At 33.8% G+C, this 22,926-nt stretch overlaps 2 protein-coding genes and 2 pseudogenes across 9 annotated transcripts in view; all 4 read left to right on the plus strand.

Moving 5' to 3' along the window:
* Positions 1-2,722: 2,722 nt before the first annotated feature.
* LOC126700688 (pentatricopeptide repeat-containing protein At3g13880-like) lies at positions 2,723-10,540 on the plus strand (annotated as a pseudogene).
* On the plus strand, positions 10,362-11,343 carry LOC126698113 (rust resistance kinase Lr10-like; annotated as a pseudogene).
* Positions 11,344-15,864: 4,521 nt separating this feature from the next.
* LOC126698110 (LEAF RUST 10 DISEASE-RESISTANCE LOCUS RECEPTOR-LIKE PROTEIN KINASE-like 1.2) overlaps positions 15,865-22,926 on the plus strand; it is a 62,415-nt gene continuing 55,353 nt past the window's right edge. Inside the window, exon 1 of the mRNA XM_050395128.1 lies at positions 15,865-16,592. Coding sequence (XP_050251085.1) covers positions 16,049-16,592 — 544 coding nt within the window. The 5' untranslated portion in view covers positions 15,865-16,048. The remainder of the gene's footprint in view (positions 16,593-22,926) is intronic.
* Positions 16,586-21,298, plus strand: LOC126698104 (rust resistance kinase Lr10-like). Of its 8 annotated transcripts, none has more exons than XM_050395118.1 (6): positions 16,586-16,858; positions 17,163-17,198; positions 17,541-17,576; positions 18,204-18,251; positions 19,802-19,828; positions 20,108-21,298. In XM_050395118.1, exons 1-6 carry the CDS (start codon positions 16,660-16,662, stop codon positions 21,238-21,240), a joined length of 1,479 nt encoding a protein of 492 aa, XP_050251075.1. In that variant the 5' UTR covers positions 16,586-16,659; the 3' UTR covers positions 21,241-21,298. The 8 variants fall into 8 exon arrangements, with proteins under 8 accessions (XP_050251075.1, XP_050251068.1, XP_050251069.1 ...); XM_050395111.1 differs by having other exon boundaries at positions 16,591-16,858; positions 18,207-18,251; positions 20,108-21,297; XM_050395112.1 differs by having other exon boundaries at positions 16,591-16,858; positions 17,544-17,576; positions 20,108-21,297.

A 22,926-nucleotide genomic window follows, 5' to 3' on the forward strand; every position in this document is an offset into this window, starting at 1 on the left:
ATAAAGTCCTATTTTTTCAAAACATCGGAATAATATGTAGTTGATGCATCTTGATTGAATTTTAAAGCATTAACACATGAATATAAGTAAAATATATTGTATATGTATTATAGGATATTTCTATAAAATCTACATTTGTTCTATATTGCACTAGATTAATGAGAATTTTACTATTAATACTGAGTGAAGATTTCATTTATTTGGTTGCTGGTGATGCTTGAGCTCAAATCCTTTTCATTCTAACGAATTTTGTGTATTCCTTTGAATATTAGTGCTGTAGTTAACTATTTATGTAACTTATTCCTTAAAATCCATAGCAAAAAGTTTTGTTTATCTTAATTAAATTTCTCTCAACCATCTGAAAACATTATTTAGTCTTTTGGATACAGATTAAATTATTGTATTGGCTTTTAAAAAGATCTTTCTGAAATCACCATTAATAGTGACATTCATTTTCTCATTGAATTGACAGAAAAACCATTTAATTTGATAAAATAAAATTTAGCTTTTCTAAGAACTTTTCTGTGCATTGCATGGCTGGGTTAGCAACTAGTATAATATAAAAGTGAAATGTTTGACTTTTTGTTGACCACTTCTCATTGCGCCACGTGATTATGTAAATTACTGCCACTTTTACTTTAAAATAACACTTCAGGTGGGTAAAGTGTTAAATTTCAAACCGTTGGTAGGCAACTTAAATTTTGACCAAACCATAGGTGAGTAAATTGTGATTTGCCCTTGTAAAACTTTCCCGTGCAATGGGTTAGTGACTAGTATATATGTATATATATAGGAAAATTTCAAATTTTTTGGTGGGGGGGTGGGGCGGGGGGGCACATGGCCCCCCACCCATGTACATGGCTCCACCCCTGGTGCTATTGACTTGCTGTTGAGGCAGTTTTGATTGCCGTATAGGATTATATGCTTGTTTCTTTGGCTTTTCAACTTATTTATATATTTTTCCTTTTCTGTTTTTTAAATCAGTTGGGAAGACCCAAAGTCACAGGTAACATGGATCAACCAAGCTTGCAATTCGTCCTACTTTTGGAATTTGGGGGGGGGGGGGGGGTGGGAAAGAGCATCAAAGGTAATATATAGATTTTTTTTCTCCCTAAAAGTTTGATGGCTATTTCATATTATGATTTTTTTAATATATAAATTATTATGAGATGCTATATCACCGAAATGCTATAGCGGCGATAGATTTTAGAGTAATGCACATTGATGCTTTTATAGGTCAAGTTATTGTACTACCTAGATGGTTGCTATTTTGTGTTTAAATATTGATTTTCTTATTTATCATTCATTTGCTTCTGTTTCACTCATCAAAGTCTTGGAGTACATTGCTGATAGTTTTTGTGCCTTTACTATTGTAGATAATTTTATGTAAATTCTAGTTCTATTAAATAAGCTTTCTATGTGTTAAATTACTTTGGATCATCTAATGAACTATGAAGCGACATACTTTCACACCCTTTTTACCTTTCCTGTAAACACCAGGTATCCTACTAAAGTTGATGAGCTCTAGCTCAAATGACACATTTTCCCCTTGTAAAAATTGAGGTGGGAGGTCAAATCGTAAGTTCAAGAACCACTAGGGTACGTGGGTAATTACCAATACAAAATTGTTTACTTGTAAAAAAAAAACCATTCAATCTATCATTCAGTATTGAGAGTTATTTATTTTGCTAAGTGTCTATTGTGAATTTATTTTCATTGAGGGCAATTGCTAAATTTCAAAGGAGGAAAGCTGGAGTTGATTATATGTTATAACAATAATATTGTGAAAGCTCTCAAATTTCGGGTTGTTAGTCACAGAAGATCACCTGTAAAGCTATATGACTTATACCATCTTTGACTGTGCGCATTATTTGTCACAATCAGGCAAACACACCATCTATCTGTGAGTTTGATTTGAAGTGTTAGTATTTGAATTCTACCCTTTTTTTTTCCAAACAATTTTCAACTGTATCAAAATAGGTAAGTTTCACATTTTTCAATGTTATACACTTATAATTGCTGATGTCAATGCAAATATGCACGATCAACATTATGAAAAGATGTTTGAATCTTCTGCAAAACATGTTCAAAACTATATTGCAATTTTCCCAGTTCATTGGAGATGGTCATTTACTTGCTTGGTTAATATGACAGCTCTGCACTTTTTATTATTGGTTTTTTACTCCATTTTTATCTCCCTGATATGTATCTCTTTTGTTTTACTATTTTGTAGTATGAGAAGGATAAGAAATTGACCCATGTACAATTCAAAGAAAAATTAGAGAGGATGCTACTCATCTGCTTTTGAAAGGCCTCCTATGTTAAATAGACGAGGATTCCAACTCCATTTGGGAACAAGGCAGATAAAAACATGTTTCTCCAGGAAACAAAACCCACAAAACCAAACTTTCTCCCCCACAGCACCGAGTTTCCTGGGCTCATTCAACCTAGAATCCCCTCCACCATATCGCCACCAGCTATACCATTACATAACCTGCCACAACATGCTCAACCTTGTCATCAAAACTTTTCATTGGACTCTGTAGCTTATACAAAACTGGTCCAGTTCCCTACCAAATCTGGGTCTCTTATTTATGGCAAGGCTGCTCATGGCCACATGATTAAAACTGCTTTCAGATCATGCCTATTATTGCTAAACAATCTTCTCCTTATGTATTGCAAATGTGGTGAGATAAATAGCGCTCGTCAGATGTTTGATAGAATGCCAAAGCACAATGTTATTTCATATAATTCTCTGCTTTCTGGTTATTCCCAGATGGGTCTTTTTGTTAAGGCCATGGAGGTGTTTAATGAAGCAAGAGTTGTTGGTTTGAAACTTGATAAGTTCACCTTTGCTGGTGCTTTAAATCTGTGTGGTTAAACTGGGGATCTTCTGTTGGGTAAGCTGATTCATGGTTTGGTTATTGTTAGTGGGTTGGGTTATAAAGTTTTTTTTTAACCAATTCACTTATAGATTTGTACTCAAAATGTGGTCAGGTCAATAGGGCGGCACCTTTGTTTGAGTGTTCTAATGACTTGGATGAAGTTTCTTGGAATTCCTTGATTGCTGGTTATGTTAGAATTGGTGCCAATGAGGAAATGGTGAAACTTGTTGGAAAAATGCACCAATTAGGATTGAAGTTGAATACTTATGCACTGGGAAGTGTACTGAAGGCATGTGGCACAAATTATAAGGATTCAAATCAACATGGGAATGCACTTCATGCCTTCTCAGTCAAACTTGGATTGGATTTGGATGATGTGGTTGCAACTGCATTACTTGATATGTATGCCAAGACTGGGGATCTGGTTGATGCAATCCAAATTTTCAAACTGATGTCCGACCAAAGCATCTTCATCTATAATGCCATGATCTCTGGATTCCTCCATGGTGAGACCATTAGTGATGAATATGCAAATGAAGCTTTTGATATTTTCTCTAAGATGCAAAAGAAAGTAATGAAACCCTCAAAGTTTACGTTCTCTAGCATGCTTAAAGCTTGTAATGCTGTTGAAGCATTTGATTATGGAAAGCAAATTCATGCTCAAATTTGCAAGTGGAACCTACAGTCGGATGAGTTCATTGGAAGTGCACTAACTGATTTGTACTTTTTGTCAGGTTCAGTTGAGGATGGAGCTAAATGTTTTGCTGTAACTCCTAAGCTAGATATTGTCTCATGGACATCCATCATCTCAGGTTATGTTCAAAATGGGCATTTTGGAAGTGCATTGGCTTTGTTCTATGAACTTCTCTCATTTGGAATGAAACCTGATGAGTTCATAATATCAAGTATGTTGGGTGCTTGTTCTAATTTGGCATCCCCAAGATCTGGACGGCAGATTCAGGGATATGCAATAAAAACTGGCATTGGCAAATTTACTATTATTCAAAATTCACAAATTTGCATGTATGCAAAGTCTGGAGACATTGATTCTTCTCGTCTGACCTTTGAAGAGATGGAAAATCCAGATGTGGTGTCCTGGTCCGTGATGATCAGTAGCAATGCGCAACATGGGTGTGCAAGAAAGCATTGAGTCTTTTCGAGTTGATGAAGGGTTATGGAATTGCACCCAGCCACATTACGTTCCTTGGAGTTTTGACGGCCTGTAGTCATGGAGGTCTTGTTAAAGAAGGACTCCGGTATGTTAATAAATCCTTTTTACATTTCATAAATGTGTGATTTTTTCCTTTTGATTTTTTTTTTTTGGAAAGGGGAGGGGTGTTGGGGGGGGGGGGGGGGGGGATGGTGGGGATGGTATATATCCTTCATCCTCAAATTTTATTTATTTATTTTGCCATGAGTTGTTTTCTGAAACTAGGACTTGATGAAGAAAGTAATTTTAATAAGTTGTGAATTGAATTTGATTGGTGCATAAGGGTAAATTGTATACTAGGGAGAAGTAAATGCAGATGTACTCCTTTTTATCAATTTATTATTCAATGTCAATAATATTTTAGATAGAATATGAAGTTTATTTGTGATACCATGAATTAATTGCTTCCACACCCACCCCCCCCCCCCCCCCCCCCCCTCTCCTTGGAACTTGATCTAAAGCAGAACTTAATTAGTTAATCTTTGAAATTTATAAGCAGTTTAATTTTTTTTTTTTTTGGAGAAACAAATTGTAAATAGTTGTGTGCACATTTGGTTTTTAACTTGTATGACTGTCTTTCACTATCCTTGTCCATGGCAGATTCTTTGAAAGCATGAAGAAAGATTACTGCATGGCAGTTAATGTAAGGCACTGTGCCTGCATTGTTGACCTCCTGGGTCGTGTGGGAAAGTTGGCTGATGCTGAAAATTTCATTCTGAACTCAGGCTTTGAGGAAGATCCAGTGATGTGGCGAGCCTTATTGAGCGCTTGTAGGGTTTATAAGGACACTGTCACAGGAAAACGTGTTGCAGAGAGAGTAATTGAGCTTGAACCTCAGGGATCTGCATCTTATGTGCTTCTTTACAACATCTACAATGATGCCGGGATAAATTTACCTGCGACAAAAATTAGGGAATTGATGAAAGATCGAGGAGTTAAGAAGGAACCTGGTTTAAGTTGGATCGAGGTAGGGAACGAAGTTCATTGCTTTGTGGTGGGTGATCGATCTCACCCAATGAGTCAAGTGATATATGCATGCTTAGAAGAGATGATGAAGAGGATAGAGAAATTAGGTTACATAGAAGAGAGGCCTATTTCTAGTATCTCTGAACCAAAACTCAATGCCAGCACAGTGATGAACTACCACAGTGAAAAGTTAGCTGTGACTTATGGGATTCTCAGTCTGCCAGCATCAGCACCGGTGAGGGTGATGAAGAACTTGAGAGTTTGTCAAGATTGTCATACAATGATGAAGTTCTTGTCGAGAGTAGAAAAGAGAGAGATAATTCTTAGAGATTCAATTCGTTTCCATCATTTTAGAGGAGGTACGTGTTCTTGTGGAGATTACTGGTAGTTTCAATAGAAGTTAAATTTTGGGTTAGTGATAGGAGAAATGAGTCAATGTTCTGGCCACAAATGTTGAGTCATATGAGTGAATATTTTGCTTTAGTACTAGAATCTATATTTTTCTAAATAGCAATGTTATAGACAATAAATTTTACAAATTATTAAAATTATGATTGATGGGGGGAAAAAAGAACCCACCACAAAGGTTGTAAGCTTATTTTGTATACATATTTACGCTTCTCAAGAATTCTGAAAAAAATATTGATAAGTCAACAATAATGTAATTTTCTTGATTTGGTTTCCATTGCAAATTTTCTAAATTTGTACATATCACCTTTACTTTACATGCATGCATTTGATTTTTTATTGTGAATGCAAATCGGGACACACTCCATAATGAGAATATAGATTACCACTAGTCCCTTCATTTTAGATGCAATTTGATTGCATTTTATCATCAGGTTAAGATACTAATTGGTTTTTAGTGTAAGGCAGGATTCGAATCCTGAATCTCTTATTCAATGACAAAAACTTTATTGTAACTCAATAACCCACATAGATTACCACTAGTCTAAAGTACCTATAGATTGTCCTGACTCTATGTCCATCAACAATTTTTTTTTGGGCTAACTAGAGATAAAATTTATTGAAGAAAGAGAAGGAACCTAGGGGGACCTGCATAAAAGAGGGTGGGGAGGTGAGATTGGGCCCATAGGAATTACAAAAGGCTCAGCCAGGCTTAAAGCCTGCACCAGAATGGACAAGAGAATTTGAATTTCTATAAAAAAAGAAAGAGAGAGAAGAAAATGTAGAGAACTAACTATGGACTCCTTATGTAGTGGACTTGAGGTTTTACACAAAGTTATAAGATCCTCATCTATATTTTCCATTCTCCATAATTACTTAGAAAAGTAAAAAATATAGAGTAGGAACCAATTTAGAATGCTTTCATATATCCACATCAATTGGGTAAGTATATTTTTAGATTTTCACAATTTTGGCTTGTATATTTATAAATAATGGGAGCACTTTAGCGTAGCCCAAATATGTTTTCAGATACTGCTATACAATTATAATCTATACTCAATTGATACAAGATGAGCATGAATGCAATTAAAGAGGAAAGTTGACATAGATGTTATGGGCAGAAATATATTTTGTTTAATTTTGTTTTTGTAATTTAGTTCACATCTGACATTAAGAAAAAATTTATTCATCTTGCATAATGGAGCTGAATGAAAAACTCATTCTAAGTCTTTTATCAGGAAGTTTAAGAAAAAGAAGAAGAAGAATTTGGTTATAAAATTGCTGGTAGCCTCATGACCATCAATTATGGAGGGACCCTCATTAGAACTTTAAATTCAAAAAAAGGTTTTTTTTTTTTTTTTTTGGGTCAAAGCTCGTTTGTTGCTTCTACAAGGACCACAGTTATTGGATGCCAGTGATTAACATTTCTCATTTTTTTTTTTCTCAATACACACAGTGAGATGAGTTTTTTTTTTTTGGTTAAAGCTCTGTCTGTTGTTTCAACTCTCATGGCTATCTGATGCAGGTCATAGTGGAAAATGGTTGAATATATTTACCGTTTGTTTTTCAGTGATAAAAAAAAGGGTCTTTCATTTCTTGGGGGTATAATACTCAAAACATGGCATTGGAGTCCACATCCTGTTCATCTCTCATGCCTAATAAGGAATGTAGTTAAACTTTTTATTCTTTTTTTTTTCCTTCATTTTTTGATGAAAGGAATGTAGTTGAACTTACTAAAAAAACAAGACAAAGAATAGAATCCAAAGACCTGAAAACTCCATGTGAAACGAGAAAACTCTATATATTTTTGGTTTCTCTATGTGAAAATGAGAAAACTCTATATATATTTTTCTTTAATCACTTTCCTCAATTTTATTTTACTACTATTTTATTGATGATACTCTGAAAGACCTGAAAAACAAGTCATCTTTGTCAACAAACCACTGTGCTAGTTGTACCAGATGAAAAATTTCAAGCTCTCTCATAAGGGTGAGAGAATTATCTTTCACTGCAGGACTCACGGCCCTTATTGTTCTTGTATTTGTCCATAAAACTTGCAGTACTGAGAATAATATTCATCAGTGTGCCCCTCTTCCTGTGGCAATATCCAGAACATAAGCAATCCATTTCGATTGACGAGCGATCCAGAAGCCTGTGGCTTCCTAAGGTATGAACTGTCTTGTGAGAACAATCGAACAGTGTTCCTTATTTGAAGGAAAATACTACGTACAGGAAATCAATTACAATAACTACACAATCTGGGTGGTGGACTCAGGTATACAGAAGGACAATTACTTCTCCACACTGAGTTATTCTTTATATCGATATAATTTCAGTTCTCAATGGAGTTCTCTGTTGTATGACTATGACTGGCAAAACTGCAACGCACAGATTGTGGTTTTCTTGAGCTGTGAAAAACCAGTGAATACTCCATTTTATTTGGATACTTCTACTTGCAATGACAATGGAGAGTATTCTTCCAACTCTTCAATTTCTCATTCCAAGAGGTATAAATATGTTACAATTGGTACAATAAGAGCTACGGATGTGGAGGACTTGTGCAAATTAGAGCAGATGGTTATGACACCATGGCCAGGAAGTGATAATCCACATATTTCCTGTACAGAAGTCCACAACAAATTGGTATATGGTTTTGAGCTTTCATGGATCGATTTTTTTTTGTGAAAGTCAATGTGGAAGAGGGCACAGTTGCTACTTTGATAACTTGAACCTTGTCCAATGCTACAGCGGCAAGATTGGTGGGTAAATATAGCGAGAAATTGCATAAAACTTTCCATTCTCTAATTAAATACCTTACATGTTGACCATTATCTTCCTCTCGCAATATCGAACTTCTAGCTATAAGAAGAAACTTCTTGGTGGTGTTATTGAAATTTAATAGATTTAATTTCAAGGTTCCAAATGCTGATTTTATTCTTTTCTTTGTAAAAAATGCAGGATTGGGTGAAAAATTATATATTTTCTTCTTGAGGTGTGGTTTCTATCTCAAAAAAGTAGTTTGAACTTTGAAGGATAATATATATAGAATTAACTATGATATAGAATTGCATGAGTAATTGTACGTGAGGAATAACTTATTTATTTGGGCAACTGGATGATCACAATCTTTTATTAGGCTTGAGGAAATGAAAGTAGAAATTATCTAATTTCTGAAGAAGAAAGCTTCTTGATGCATACCACATCCATTCCAATGTAAAAGACATGCTAGGGTAGTTTCAGCATAATGACTAAATTAATTTCAAAGTTCAAAACAGTACTGATGTTATTCTTTTCTTTGTCAAAACTGCAGGATGGATTATAAGTCTTTATTACCTTTTATCAGGTGGGTTTCTATCTCAAAATGAAATATTACGATGATGACACAAGTAAAGGAATAACCATATACTTGGACAATTGGCTGATCTCAATCATTTAGGTTTGAGGAAATGAAAAGTAAAAATTGTCGAACTTTTAATTAGAAGATAGCTTTTTGTTGCATTCTCCACCCATTCCATTGTACTATAGACATGCAAATATATATTTGTTGTAGTTTTTGTATAATGACAAAATTAATTGTAAAGCTCCAAACGCTAATGTTATAGTTATTCTCTTCTTTGTGAAATGCAGAAAGGCGGTATCTTGAACGCCTATATGTATATCATTCCCGCAAGGTGAGTTTTCTATCTCAAAAAAGTTGTTTGAAGGGGTAAAGATAATACAGAATGAAAAATGACAGAATTGCATTGAGTAATTGGGCCTGATGTGAGGATGACACTAGTAGATGAATAACCATGTACTTTGGGCAACCGATTGGTTGATTTTTAGGCTTAAGAAAATAAAAAGTAAGATAATCGAATTTCTTAAGATCTACACAAAATTTGGACTGGTCTAGGTTTTGTGGGCACGAGTTAATTAGATTATTGTGGGTCTGTGGCTTTCTTGATGGGGGTGGGTTTGCTTTGTGGGTCAACGTTGTTTGGTCTTGGGCCCGTGCTTGCCGCTGTTAACAGCTTTAGAGGTTTCTTATTATGCCAAGACTTCTCAAGTTTTTTAGGTCAATTGTTTCCCTAATTAGTAATTTATTTATTTATTTTTACAAGATAGAAATTATACTTTAGTCTAATCTAAGTGTATATGTGTATGAAGTTTCCTCCTGGAAACTTAAATCTTGGCCTTTGTCCCTCACAACCCACAAGCATTTATATCTGTAAAGTGACCAACGCACCAATGGTGTGCAATGGTCCTAATTAGTAATTTATCTTTATTTAGCAAAATGTAATTTCAACCTTTCTTTTTGGTTGCAGGATATTATCATTTTTACATACTACCAAACATCGGTAAGAACCTGAATCTCCTTTGATCTTCTTCAACTTTTTTTTAGCAAATCATTCCTAAAAACTGTGCATGAGTATAGTTTACCATAAAAACAAGATGTAATTAAATTTTAGTGACATTTAAATGGAAGCAACATATCTTGTTCTTAATTACTTGGATTAGGAAGGCACTTGGTTGTTAGTTCAACTATATTTTCAACTAAAAATTAAAATAGCTGAAAGCAATGCAACAAGAAATTTGTTTTCTCATAGTTTTTTCTGTTGTCCATGTACAGTATTATACCTTAAAGCAAAAGTGGGCGTGTGTACTCCATTGGTGGTTGCCTTTTTGATAAATAAGTGGTGTATGAGGCATTTATCAACAGATGACGCTATTGAGGAATTACTACAAAGCCAAAATAACTTCATGCCAATTAGTTATTCTTTCTCAGAATTTTGGAAGATGACCAAAGGTTTCAAGAACAAACTGGGAGAAGGAGGCTATGGCTCTGTATATAAAGGGAAGCTTCAAAGTGGCCATCTTGTAGCTATAAAGGTGTTAGATAAGTCCAAATTTAATGGGCAAGATTTTTTTTTTTTTTTTTGATAAGTAATGGGCAAGATTTTATCAGTGAAGTTGCCACAATTGGAAGGATTCACCACATGAATGAGGTGCAACTCATTGGCTTTTGTGCGAAGGGGCCAAAGCGTGCCCTTATATATGAATTTATGCCTAATGGTTCTCTTGAAAAATACATTTTTTCTCTAGAAGGAAGAATCCCATTAAGTATTGAGGAAATATATGAGATTTCTCTTGGAGTGGCTCGTGGGATTGAATATCTACATTGAGGATGTGACATGCAAATTTTGCATTTTGATATAAAGCCCCATAACATTCTTCTTGATGAGAACTTCACCCCAAAAATATTTGATTTCGGGCGTGTGAAACTTTATCTTGTAGATGATAGTATAATATCTTTGACTGTTGCAAGAGGAACACTAGGATATATGGCTTTAGAATTATTCTATAAAAACATTGGGGGTGTTTCCTATAAAGCTGATGTTTATAGTTTTGGCATGTTATTGTTGAAAATGGCAAGTAGAAGAAAGAACTTTAATGCATTAGCAGATCATTCAAGCCAAATTTACTTTCCAACTTGGGTCTATGAACATGTTAGTGGAGGCAATGACATAACAATGGCAGATGCCACAGAGGAGGAGAACATAGTTAAAAAGATGATCATAGTTGCATTGTGGTGCATACAGATGAAGCCTAGTGATCGTTGTTCAATGAACAAAGTTGTAGAAATGCTTGTAGGAGAAGTTGAATACTTACAAATGCCTTCTAAGGCTTTCCTATCATCACTAGCAAATATAGGAGACAACTTAAATCCAACTTGCTTGTCAATCCAATCAAGTGAATCAACTCAATTTTAAATGCAAACCAATTGATATGTTAGTTGGTTGATTTACATGGAACAGTGAAAGGTATTTTAGGTATTGCTAATTCCATGTAATTTCTAGAAAAAGTTTACTTGTAATAACAAAAGTTTCAATGTAATTATTTTCAATGTCATTTGTAACCATTTCATGTAGTCAAGGATGAAGTCTAATGAAAGTTGCAATTGCACAAGTCTTTTTGGTTGAGCAAAATCAAGATGTCGAAAAATAAGTAGTAAAAATTTGTGGTATAGAAAGTTATAATATGTACTTTTTTGTTTGTAGTATAAATTTTGAAACTAAAAATATTCTAGAATTTCTTTCAATGAGTTATTGTATGATATATATATATATATATATATATATATATATATATATATATATTTATATGTGCATACCCAAAATATGGCTGTTGGACTTGACCTTTATTTGGGCTCACAATCTATTTGTATTGTGGGTTTTGGGTTTCCTACCATGGGTGGTCCTATGCTCGGCAGCTTAAGTATACTCATGTTTCCTCAAACTCCTTTTTTCCTCATAGAATCACTACCTCTCTTTCTTGGAATGATTGTTATTTTCTCTCACTGTTCTCTCTAGAATTGCCAACCCCTTCTTCCTCATTACATTATCTTATTTATAGCTCAAGATAAGTAGAGACGTTATGATTAGTCCTGATTATTAGTGGGAATAGGGGTCCAATTCCATCGTTGTTAAGTGGGCATTCTATGGGTAGAGGTAGTAATGGCATTGGAACTGGTTCCCACCTCTAAAGGATGTTTGGTAGCGACTTTCCCCAAGGCAATACTAGGTAGCCAAAATATGTACCCCCGAGCAACCACATATCTGTCCAAGCTGCATTTGATCTGAAGAGGCCCACATTGGGCCTTAAAGTGTGTTTAGGTCAATATTACAGGTCCATTGGGCATTGGGTTAGACGTTGTGGCATGAGGCTAGGGCCCATGTCCTAGCGGGCTTAGGAACCCAGCCCCGTACATGGGGATGAGGTTGTGGGCTGCACCACAGGGTAGGGGCCCAAGGCCCAAAGGGCTCGGAGGCCCAACACTATACAATATATAATGAAGTCAAATATGAAGCTACAAAAATAAAATAAGAGATACTAAAAATAATGAAAGAGAGATGTAAATAATATGATTTATTTATTTTTATTAGATGTGCATAACTATTTTTAGTTTACTATAAAGGAAACTCTTAATGTGCCTCATAATTGAACAACTTCCAATACTTTTCTTAATGACAATGCTTTAAAAAAAAAAAAAAAAAAGTCAAAATTACTCCATAACTTACTGATATTTAAAGAAGATCAAGAATCCCCCCCTATTCCCATACAGAGTGCAATTGGGTGGCACCCTCCAAACAATCCAATCTTCAATGTTAACTTTGATGGGGCTATTTTTAGTTACATCAATGTATCGGGCATTGGGGTGGTTATCCTGGACTATAAAGGTCCTGTCATTAGTGCTTTGTCTCCATGAATCTCATTACCTTTCTCTGTGGAGGAAGTGGAAGCTTTAGTGAGTCAGAGAGCAGTATTTGTTAAGGAAATCAGCATTTTTGAAGCTATCTTTGAGGGTGATGCTAAGCTCATTATCCGAGGACTTCTCTAAGAAGACACGTAACTTTGCATATGGTCATGCGTTGGATGATACTCTACTGCTAGCATTTGATTTTCGTTTTGCTTCTTTTTCCCATGTAAAAAGACTTGGCAACTCTGTTTCTCATTGTCTAGCCAAGAAGGCTAAATTTATTGAGGATCTTCAGGTATGGATGGAATATGTACCTGAGGATATTGCTCCTCTTGTAGTCTGTGACTCTTTCTAATCTTTGGTCGGTCACACTAAAAAAAAAGTATAATTTGATGCCTTAGTGGCAAGGCCAATTCCTATAATGCTAGAAGACACCATTTAATCCCAGAATTCAACCCACAGCCCAAAATTATTGTGACCCTCGATGAATCGACATTAGTTTTACCCAAAAATAGTTCTTGGTGAGAATTGGCATTTGTCCAAGCTCAATGACAACACTTGCCCAATACACAGACTATTTGAATACCAGGCTAAGGAGACTATTAAAGATTATACCTAAATGCTAGGGTTGCTTCCATACTAAATGCATTGATGAATGGCTTTGCTTGAATGCTAAATGTCCCATTTGTCACTATACTCCTCAACGATTACAACCAGTGGATATTTTATGATCCTTTGGGATATGCTATAATTTTTTCCTTTCAAATTCTATATCGTGTACAAAGAATTGTTACAAATTGTATTTTGCTTTTCTTCTCTTGTTTGAGCCATTGAATCTAGATCATGGTCACATCATTTGATTTGAACAGGAACTGAATTCTATAGGTGCCTGCAAATCTAATAAACTTTGCACATTACAATCAACACATTTTCAAGAGATTTCTAGCAACAGTCTCTAGATGGTCAAAGCTCTAAAAGCAAAAATATATTAAATAATTTTTAACATTAGAGTGACAACTTTATTTTCCAATTGAATGACCATTTTATAATTGAATCTTACAAAATTTTTGTTTACATTAGTTTTATTTCAGATATTCATGTAAGAGTTAGTGTGATAATAAGGTGTGTTGAGTGTTGATGATTTTTACCAAAAAAAGATCTTTTTCCTTATTTTCCAAATAGTACCACAATAGATTGCTATGAATATGGTGAAATTCATCGCCTCTATTTTTTTTTTTGGGAATTCTTAGGCTATCCTCTGGTTGGATAACCAACTCAACATAGTTTGAGATGAATTGAAATTTATTTCAAAGAAATTGATGGCCAAGGTGAGAGAGCCCGTATGGCTTTTGATGTTGTTCAATCTATGAACAAATGCTCTAGTGTTTCTTCCTCTGCTCCACATAAGATTCATTTTCTTTCTCCTGTATGCTTTCTTTTGTGTAGCAGTAGAGGGGATAAAGTGGAGCCCTTGAGTTCTGAGCCGAATCCTGAACCAAGAGATTCTTGGTGCCCAAGCCTAATGGATCTCCGGAGAAATCCTTGGGCTAGAACCTGGCCCAAAAGATGTTTTTGTCCGAAACCACATTTATGTGCCAACTCTAAAATACTACTCGTATTATGTGGACAACAGAGATGTTGGACTCGTATACTATAAGTGGAGAATGTCAATCCATTAGATTCTATCTCATCTACCAAAGAGGTGAAAGCCTGATAATAATAAAAAAAATGAAAAAATGAAAAAATGAAAAAAAAAAAGAACAACTGATAATGGTAAGAGTGTCGCTGTTTATGAACAGTTTCTATTTGGCCTTTTTAACCATTTATGTTTCATTTGGATTGAATTTATTGTTGCTGAAACTGAAAATTGAAAACACTGTAGCAAAATAATTTTTAAATATATGAATAGTACTGTGGGATCTATTTTTAATATTTTTTAGTACGTGAACAGTACTGTAAACAGTGCTATTACAGTGATAAACAGTAATTTTTGTCATTGTACAGTGAACACATGTGAAGTTACTGTTTACGTACAGAAAAAAAAAAAAAAAAAAAAAAAAAAAAAAAAAAGTGAAAAACATGAACTGAAGAGACGTGTACACATAGACGTGAACCCCAAACACATACTATTATTTGTATGATAAATTCATCTTGAAATTGATTGGACGTGACAAAGTGACTAGTGGCTTGAATCGGATACATCATGCACCGTAGCCACCCACATACTCATATAAATATCGGTGAGACTTTTTAGCGCAATTTTAGGGAAATAGCACAGTAACCACTTTATCATACAAATAACAGTCAACAAATTCATATTGAAATTGACATGACAAGGTGACCATTTTGGACTGTACAGGTCCTTTCTAACCAATCAACCTTTTGTGTGTGTGCATAAATTAATTACATGATACATGATTGCTTATAAGACATGATTTTTTTTTTTCCTTTTTGTCATTGCCTGACCTACCATATACTAAAGTAACCGCGCACCCTTTCTTTGACTCCCTTTCTAACACATGAACCTTTTTATTATTAATTTTTGGGCCTTCTTCTTTTTATTTCTTTTAACTTTTTTTTTTTTTTTTTTTTGAGAAACTATTTCTTTTAACTTTAGTATTGGAGTCTGCTAAAAAAAAAAACTTTAGTATTGAAGGTAAAATTCTTATTTAGTATAAATATTATCTTTTGATTTGTACTCGAACTTAGTTCTATGAGTATGAAGGTAATATTTAAGCCACTAAAAGAATAGTCGTAATTATAAAATTTTAGTTCTTTATTGACCTCTTTTTATTGTATACTAAATATATATATATTTTGACTGAAGCGATAGAATACTAAAATTATATTAAAATTTTATATTGTAATTGAAAATACTAAAGAAATTATTCACTAGCTTAATGTGTAATTCTCAAGTATAAATATTTTTATTATTAGATGTACAACTAATATTAAGTAGATTAAAATGTAGTTCATAATAATTATTTACTTATTTTTCTTTACCTAATATACTATGTTTTATTTTTGAAGATTTAAATAATTAGTTATCTTTTGTAGGTAAACCAACTTTAAATTTTAGCCTTAAATTTATTAACTTGTAAATTATAAAATCAAGATGTATGTGCTTGCATTGATAACTCGTTATTGGTGTTGTTGATAATACTGTCCCCGTTTTCACCAAACCTTATTTGGTTTCTTTCTGCAAAAGCGAGAAAACTCCATTTTCTTTTCTTTAATTACTTTCCTCAATTTTATTGACAATACTTTGAAAACCAGAAAAATAATTCATCTTTGTCTACAACTGTGCTAGTTGTTCCAGAAGAAAATTCTCGCTCTCTCATAATGGTGAGAGGATTACCCTTCACTGCCGGACTCACGGTAGTACTTACTGTTCTTGTATTAGTCCATAAAACTTGCAGCACCGAGAATAATACACATCAGTGTGCCCCTTCTTCCTGCGGCAACATCCAGAACATAAGATATCCGTTTAGATTGAAGAGTGATCCAGAAGCCTGCGGCAACCAGACGCATGAACTGTCTTGTGAGAACAATCAAGCAGTGTTATATTTATTTGAAGGAAAATACTACGTACAGGAAATCAATTACAAAAACTACACAATCCGGTTGGTGGACTCAGGTATACAGAAGGACAATTACTTCTCCACTCCGAGTTATTCTTTATATCGATACAATTTCAGTTTGCCATATCTGCATACATATACCACGTATGAGCAAAGGGGTACGAAGATGTCCGGGTGGAATCACGAACTATCACGGAGTTTGGTTTTGATGAGTTGTGAAAAACCGGTGAATTCTCCTTTCTATTTGGACACTTTACTTGCAATTATAATGACAACTCTTCTTCTATATCTGATTCCAAGAGGAGGTATAGATATGTTAAAGTCGGTGAAACCTACGCATCCCAAGTGGAGGACTCGTGCCAAGTAGAGAAGATGTTTCTTACTTCGTGGCCAGTAAATAACGATGACCCAAATATCTCCTGTACGGACGTTCACCATGAATTAGCATATGGTTTTGAGATTTCGTGGCTCCGAGGTATTTGTAAAAGTTCTTGCAGAGGAGATATCTATTCTTGCTACCTCGATGACGCGAACCATCTTCAATGCGACGTCACAAATATTTTTGACCTTGGTGGGTAAATAAAGCGAGAAAAGCCTTAACTGTTTCCATTCTCTAATTATATACCTTACACGTTCACCATTATTTTCTTCATGCACATTTCTTTCTTTCTTTTCTGAACTCTTGCATATCTCCCGTCAATAACCATTCATTTATTGTTTCAATATTGTATTTCTATAAGAAGAAACTTCTTGGTGCATACCCCATCCCCATCCATACCAATATGATAGACATGCTTGGGTATATTTATAGAAATTTACTAGATTTAATTTTAAGATTCCAAATGCTGATGTTTTTCTTTTCATTGTCAAAAAAGCAGGATTGGGTTACTCACTACTTACTTTGCTCGCGGGTGAGTATTCTATCTCAAAAAATTTGTTTGCATGATAGTATAAATGGACTATGAAATCCAATTGCACGAGTAATTATACCAGTGATGATGACACAGGTAGAGGAATAAAGAAAATGAAAAGCAAAAATTATTGAATTTCTGAAGAAGATAGCTTAATTTCCATTCCAATAATAGACATGCTAGGGAATATATATTGTAGTTTTAGTATAGTGACTAAGTTAAATTTTAATTTTTTGGAGAAACAAATACGCACACACATAAGGGAAAGGCAAAGAGAAAGAGATATGACTAAGTTAATTTTGATGTTCCAACTGATGTTATTCTTTTCTTTTGTCTAAAAAGCAGGATGGTGTGTAAGTCTATATAATTTATTCACAGGTGAGGTTTCTGTTTCAATCTCTCTCTTCTTTTTGCTAAACAGTTTCTAACTCAAAAAAGTTTGAGTGATAGTAATAAATTTTAATATAGAATGGACAATGAATGAAAGCATGAATAATTGTGCCTCCAGTCACTTTAAAACACCAAAAGTACTACTTTTACCGTTTACTACTACCACACTATTTCATAATTTACCTCACGTCTCATGCATCTCTTAATTTTTCATTCAACCTATTAAAATAATATAAACCAGCCAAGAGAGTGAAATGATTAAAGAAATATCGACTTAGCACGCTAAATGGAGGCCTCTTTTTAGTATATGGTGTGTTAAAAAGCCTAAAATAGCATTTGGTTTGTTTTAGCACACCAGATACTAAAATGCTCTGATGTGCTAAGACAAAAGTAGAGGAATAACCATGTAATTAGGATTGGTTGATCTCAATCTTTTAGGCTTCTGGAATGGAGAGTAAAAATTATCAAATTTCTTAAGAAGAAAGCGTCTTGGTGCATTTTCCATCCATTAAAATGTAATAGACATGCTAAGAAATATTTGTTGTAGTTTTTGTATAATGAAAAAATTAATTGTGAAGTTCCAAACGCTGATGTTATTCTCTTCTTTGTGAAAAGCAGGAAGGCAGACTCTTGGGCGCCCATTTAAAAATGATTTATATATAGGTCAGCTTTCTATCTCATAAAAGTTGTTGTTGTTGTCTTTTTTTTTTTTGGTAATATTAAAAAAAAAAAATGTTTGAAGGATAAAGATATACAAAACCGACAATGAAATAGAATTGCATGAGTAATTGTGTCTGATGTGATGATAACACAAGCAGAGAAATAACCATGCATGCTCTTGGGCAATTGGTAGGTCACAATCTTTTGGATTTAAGGAAATGAAAAGTAAAAATAATTATCGAATTTCTTATGAAATTACATTCTTCTTTTAATTAAAAAATTTCCCATCCTCAATATTTCTGTTATTAAAAAAGGGATTAGTATTCTAAGCAAAATGCATGCGTGAAGACTCCAAACATTTACTCTATTATAACCTAATTAAAATCTCGCTTACTTGACTCGATAGGCAAATTCTTCAGCCTTAGCTGTAGCTTAACTAAAGCATGTTGAGAAGGTCTTTAATCGTGTGAAAATGGAAAGAAAAACATAAAATAATATAAAGAAACAAAGTGGAAGCAAGAGAAAGTGAGAGAAGTAAATGCAGTTCAGTTTGACAACTAATTATGTCCACAATAGAAAACTCTTGATGGATAAAATTTTATTATTAAGCTATTGTATTACAAAGAACCCATTGATCAGGGATGGAGCTACCATTGGATTAGGGGGCAATGGGCTCCCCAATTTTATTTTTATTTTTTAAAATATTATTATATATGTGTACTAATTGTAGCAATTATATTTTATAAAATTACGTTTTGTTTTCCTTAATTAAAAAATATTATTGATTCTTTTAAGAATAATGTTATACTTACGAACTCTTTTATAACATTTCTATAAATTGTTTTGGTAGTAAATTCTTATTGGTTTGCATATGGGCCCATCACTCACATTATTTTTTTACTTATCAGTAATTATTTATTGCATCAATAATTTATAAAAAAAAGCTTGTAACTCTAGCATTTTCCTCTTTTAGTGACCATAAAAAAAAAATTATAGATCTAAAATCTAAAACAAAAAATACAAGCCAAAAAAAAAAAAAAAAAACCTCAACAACAAAAATTACCAATAGTAAAAGTAAAAAGTTAAGCTTAATTAACCAGTTTTATCCAAAATAAAAGAACTCTGCCCTTTGAAAAATTCTAAACAAAGATAATTTTGTTCTTACTCACAAAAAAAAAAAATCAGCAACTAAATAGTAGCAGAGTTAAAGGTTAAAATTACTGCACACAGCCAATAGTAAAGCAGCTCCTCCTAACTCAAAGTTCTAGCTCTATCGGAAGTAAATAAAAACCACTGATCGACCAGAGCATTGCCTGAGTAATGCAACCTGAAGATTAAAAAAGATGCATGACTAGAAAGGTAGCGATAAAGGCTATTGATCAGTTTGGTCCATGATACTCTACCAAAATGGTGAGGATGTTTGAACAAGTTATAGATGATTTTTATTAAGCCTTAGTCCCTGGAGATTTCAAGTTATTCCAGTCACTCGTTTCACTAATTAGTAATTCATCTTTTGTTAGCAAAGAGTAATTTCAACTTTTTTGTTGTTGCAGATTATAGTTACTTATCTCTAAACATCGGTAAGAACCTGAATCTCTCCTTTGATCTTCTTCAACATTTTTTTGCAAATCAGTTCTTAAGATAGTGCATGAAAATAGTTTATATGCAAACAATTAAGATGTAAATATTAGTGACATTTAAAAGGAAAACCCATATTTTGTGCTTAATTACTTTACTAGGATTAGGAAGGCACTTAGTTGTAAGTTTAACCATATTTTCACCTAAAAATTAAAAAAGCTAGCACCAGTGCAACAACAAATTTGTTTTCTCATAATTATTTCGGTGATGTGCATGTACAGTATTAATACACGTTGCAGCAAAAATGTTCTTGGGAGCTCCATGTGTGGTTGCCTTTTTGACATATAAGTGCCGTAGGAGGCATTTATCAATGTATAATGTTGTTGAAGAATTTCTGCAAAGTCAAAATAACCTCATGTCAATAAGGTACTCTTACCCAGAAATTAGGAAGATCACCAAAGGTTTCATGGAGAAATTGGGAGAAGGAGGCTATGGCTCTGTATTTAAAGGAAAGCTTCAAAGTGGCCAACTTGTAGCTATAAAGGTGTTGGGTATGTCCAAAGCCAATGGCCAAGACTTTATCAGTGAAGTTGCGACCATTGGCAGGATTCACCACGCTAATGTAGTTCAACTCATTGGCTTTTGTGCTGAGGGACCAAGGCGCGCCCTTATATATGAATTCATGCCTAATGGTTCTCTTGACAAATACATTTTTTCTCAAGATGGAAGTATCTCTTTAAGTATTGAGAAAACATACAAGATTTCTCTTGGAGTGGCTCGTGGGATTGAATATCTACATCGAGGATGTGACATGCAAATTCTGCATTTTGATATCAAGCCTCATAACATTCTTCTTGATGAGAACTTCACCCCAAAAGTTTCTGATTTCGGGCTTGCAAAACTTTATCCTGTAGATGATAGCATAGTGGCTTTAACTGCTGCAAGAGGAACATTAGGATATATAGCTCCAGAGTTGTTCTATAAAAACATTGGAGGTGTCTCCTATAAAGCTGATGTTTATAGTTTCGGCATGTTATTGTTGGAAATGGCGAATAGAAGAAAGAACTTTAATGAATTTGCAGACCATTCAAGCCAAATTTACTTTCCAACTTGGGTTTACGAACAAGTTAGCAAAGGAAATGAGATAGTAATGGAAGATGCCACAGCGGAGGAGAAAAAAACAATTAAGAAGATGATTTTGGTTGCATTATGGTGCATACAAATGAAGCCTAGTGATCGTCCTTCAATGAACAAAGTTGTAAAAATGCTTGAAGGAGAAGAATGCTTACAAATACCTTCCAAACCTATCTTATTATCACTAGAGGATGTAAGAGATAACTTAAATCCAACTTGCTCATCAATTCAATCAGGAGAATCAAGTCAATCAGCTCAATTTCAAATGCAAACAATGTGATTTGTTGGTTGATTTACATAGAAACTAGTGAAAGGTATTTTAGGTGTTGCTAATTGCATAATATATTTGGTTGTAATTTCTACAAAAGTTTACTTGTAATGACAAAAGTTTCAATGTAATTATTTTCAATGTCATTTGTAACCATTTCATGTAATCAAGGATGCAGGAAGTCAGATGAAAATTGCCACTGTACAAGTCTTTTCAGTTCAGCGAAATCAAGATTGGTCGGCCGAAAATAAGTAGTAAAAATGTGTTGAATAGAAAGTGGTAATATACAAATATATACTTTTTTGTTTGTAGTATAAGTTTTGAAACTAAAAATATTCTAGATTTCTTTCAATGAGTTATCGTATGATATATAAAGAAGTCAAATATAAGCTCCAAAAAAAAAAAAAAAAACCTCTTCCTGTGCCTCATAATTGAACAACTTCCAATACTTTTCTTAATGAGAATGCTAAAAAAAAAAAAAAAAAACGAAATTACATCATAACTTATTGATATTTAAAGAAATTCAAGAACCACCACCCCTTCTGTTCCCATACAGAGTACAATCGGTGGCACCCTCCAAACAATCCAATCTACGAAGTTGACTTTTACGGGGCTATTTTTAGTGACATCAACGTAGCGGGAATAAGGTTGGTTCTCCGAGACTATAATGGTTCTTGTTGGGTGCATTGCACCACGTGGGTCCAGCCCACATTTTGGCTTAGCTCATTAAATGAGCTTGTTGGAAAATTGCCTAAAAGTTAGCAAAGTCAATTGAGGTTGCTGGAAAAGTTTTTTCCAAAGAAATTGATTGAGCATGACAAGGTGGACAAAGTGTTCCTCGTTGCATCGACATACTTTAACTTATCATGGACTCCATAAAGTTCTAGTCAATGTTGTGCATATCATGGGATTTCGTAACATTTTAAGTTACAACGTATTTGTGGCTCTAGTCCAAAGCGAGTTTTTCTTTGCAAATTCATATAATTGGGAATATAGCTCACAGTATTTTTAAGGAAATTTGTTGCAGATGGATGGAATAGCAGAGCTATAGTTGATAAAGTAGCAGTATTTATTCAACTGGCTAAGCTACTTGTAGTTTATGATTGTAGTAGCTAAACGACATGTGTTTTACTTAAGCTTATAATGTGGAGTTAGCACACGTGTAATAGTTAGTTAGGTCTTTTCCTATTTTCTCGTTCTCCTTTGATTCTATATATAAACACCAGAGGCTATGTATTTTACATTCAGATTTTGATATACAATTGCATATAGAGATTCTCTCTCAAAGCTCTCTATGTGTGAGTCTTAATAAAATTGATAATTATATGAAAAATAATGTAACTTTGAGGCATGTTAAATACTATTTCTTAAAAATTAAAATTGATAACTGTCCTACTCAAAGGAGTTTGTTATTCAATTATAAGTTAAAAAAAATAAAAATAAAAAACTAATTTTCTTGGGCAAACTTGCTCGATCGAGTGTTAAACAGATTTCAAGGAAACTATTTTGCGTAAAAAAAAAAAAAAAAAAAAAAAAAAAACCCAAATTTTGTTGTCTCACACATAATTTCGCCTAACATGATGAATCTTGCTCAATCAAGAATCCTTCTGCAGCACTTGTACTCTTTCTTCTAAACTTGAACTTCAATGACTCAATGCAATTACAATTTAAATGAAATTGAAATATATGGAAACTTGC

This window comes from Quercus robur, chromosome 9, assembly GCF_932294415.1.
Source record: "Quercus robur chromosome 9, dhQueRobu3.1, whole genome shotgun sequence".
NCBI lineage: Eukaryota > Viridiplantae > Streptophyta > Magnoliopsida > Fagales > Fagaceae > Quercus > Quercus robur.

Excerpts from the sequence above, each read along its gene's own strand:
- LOC126698104 (XM_050395118.1), top strand. The coding sequence starts at position 16,660 with ATGTTTCTTACTTCGTGGCCAGTAAATAACGATGACCCAAATATCTCC. Across the intron at positions 17,199-17,540 it reads ACTACTTACTTTGCTCGCGG|CAGGATGGTGTGTAAGTCTA; the intron begins GTGAGTATTCTA and ends TTGTCTAAAAAG. Across the intron at positions 19,829-20,107 it reads TTACTTATCTCTAAACATCG|TATTAATACACGTTGCAGCA; the intron begins GTAAGAACCTGA and ends GTGCATGTACAG.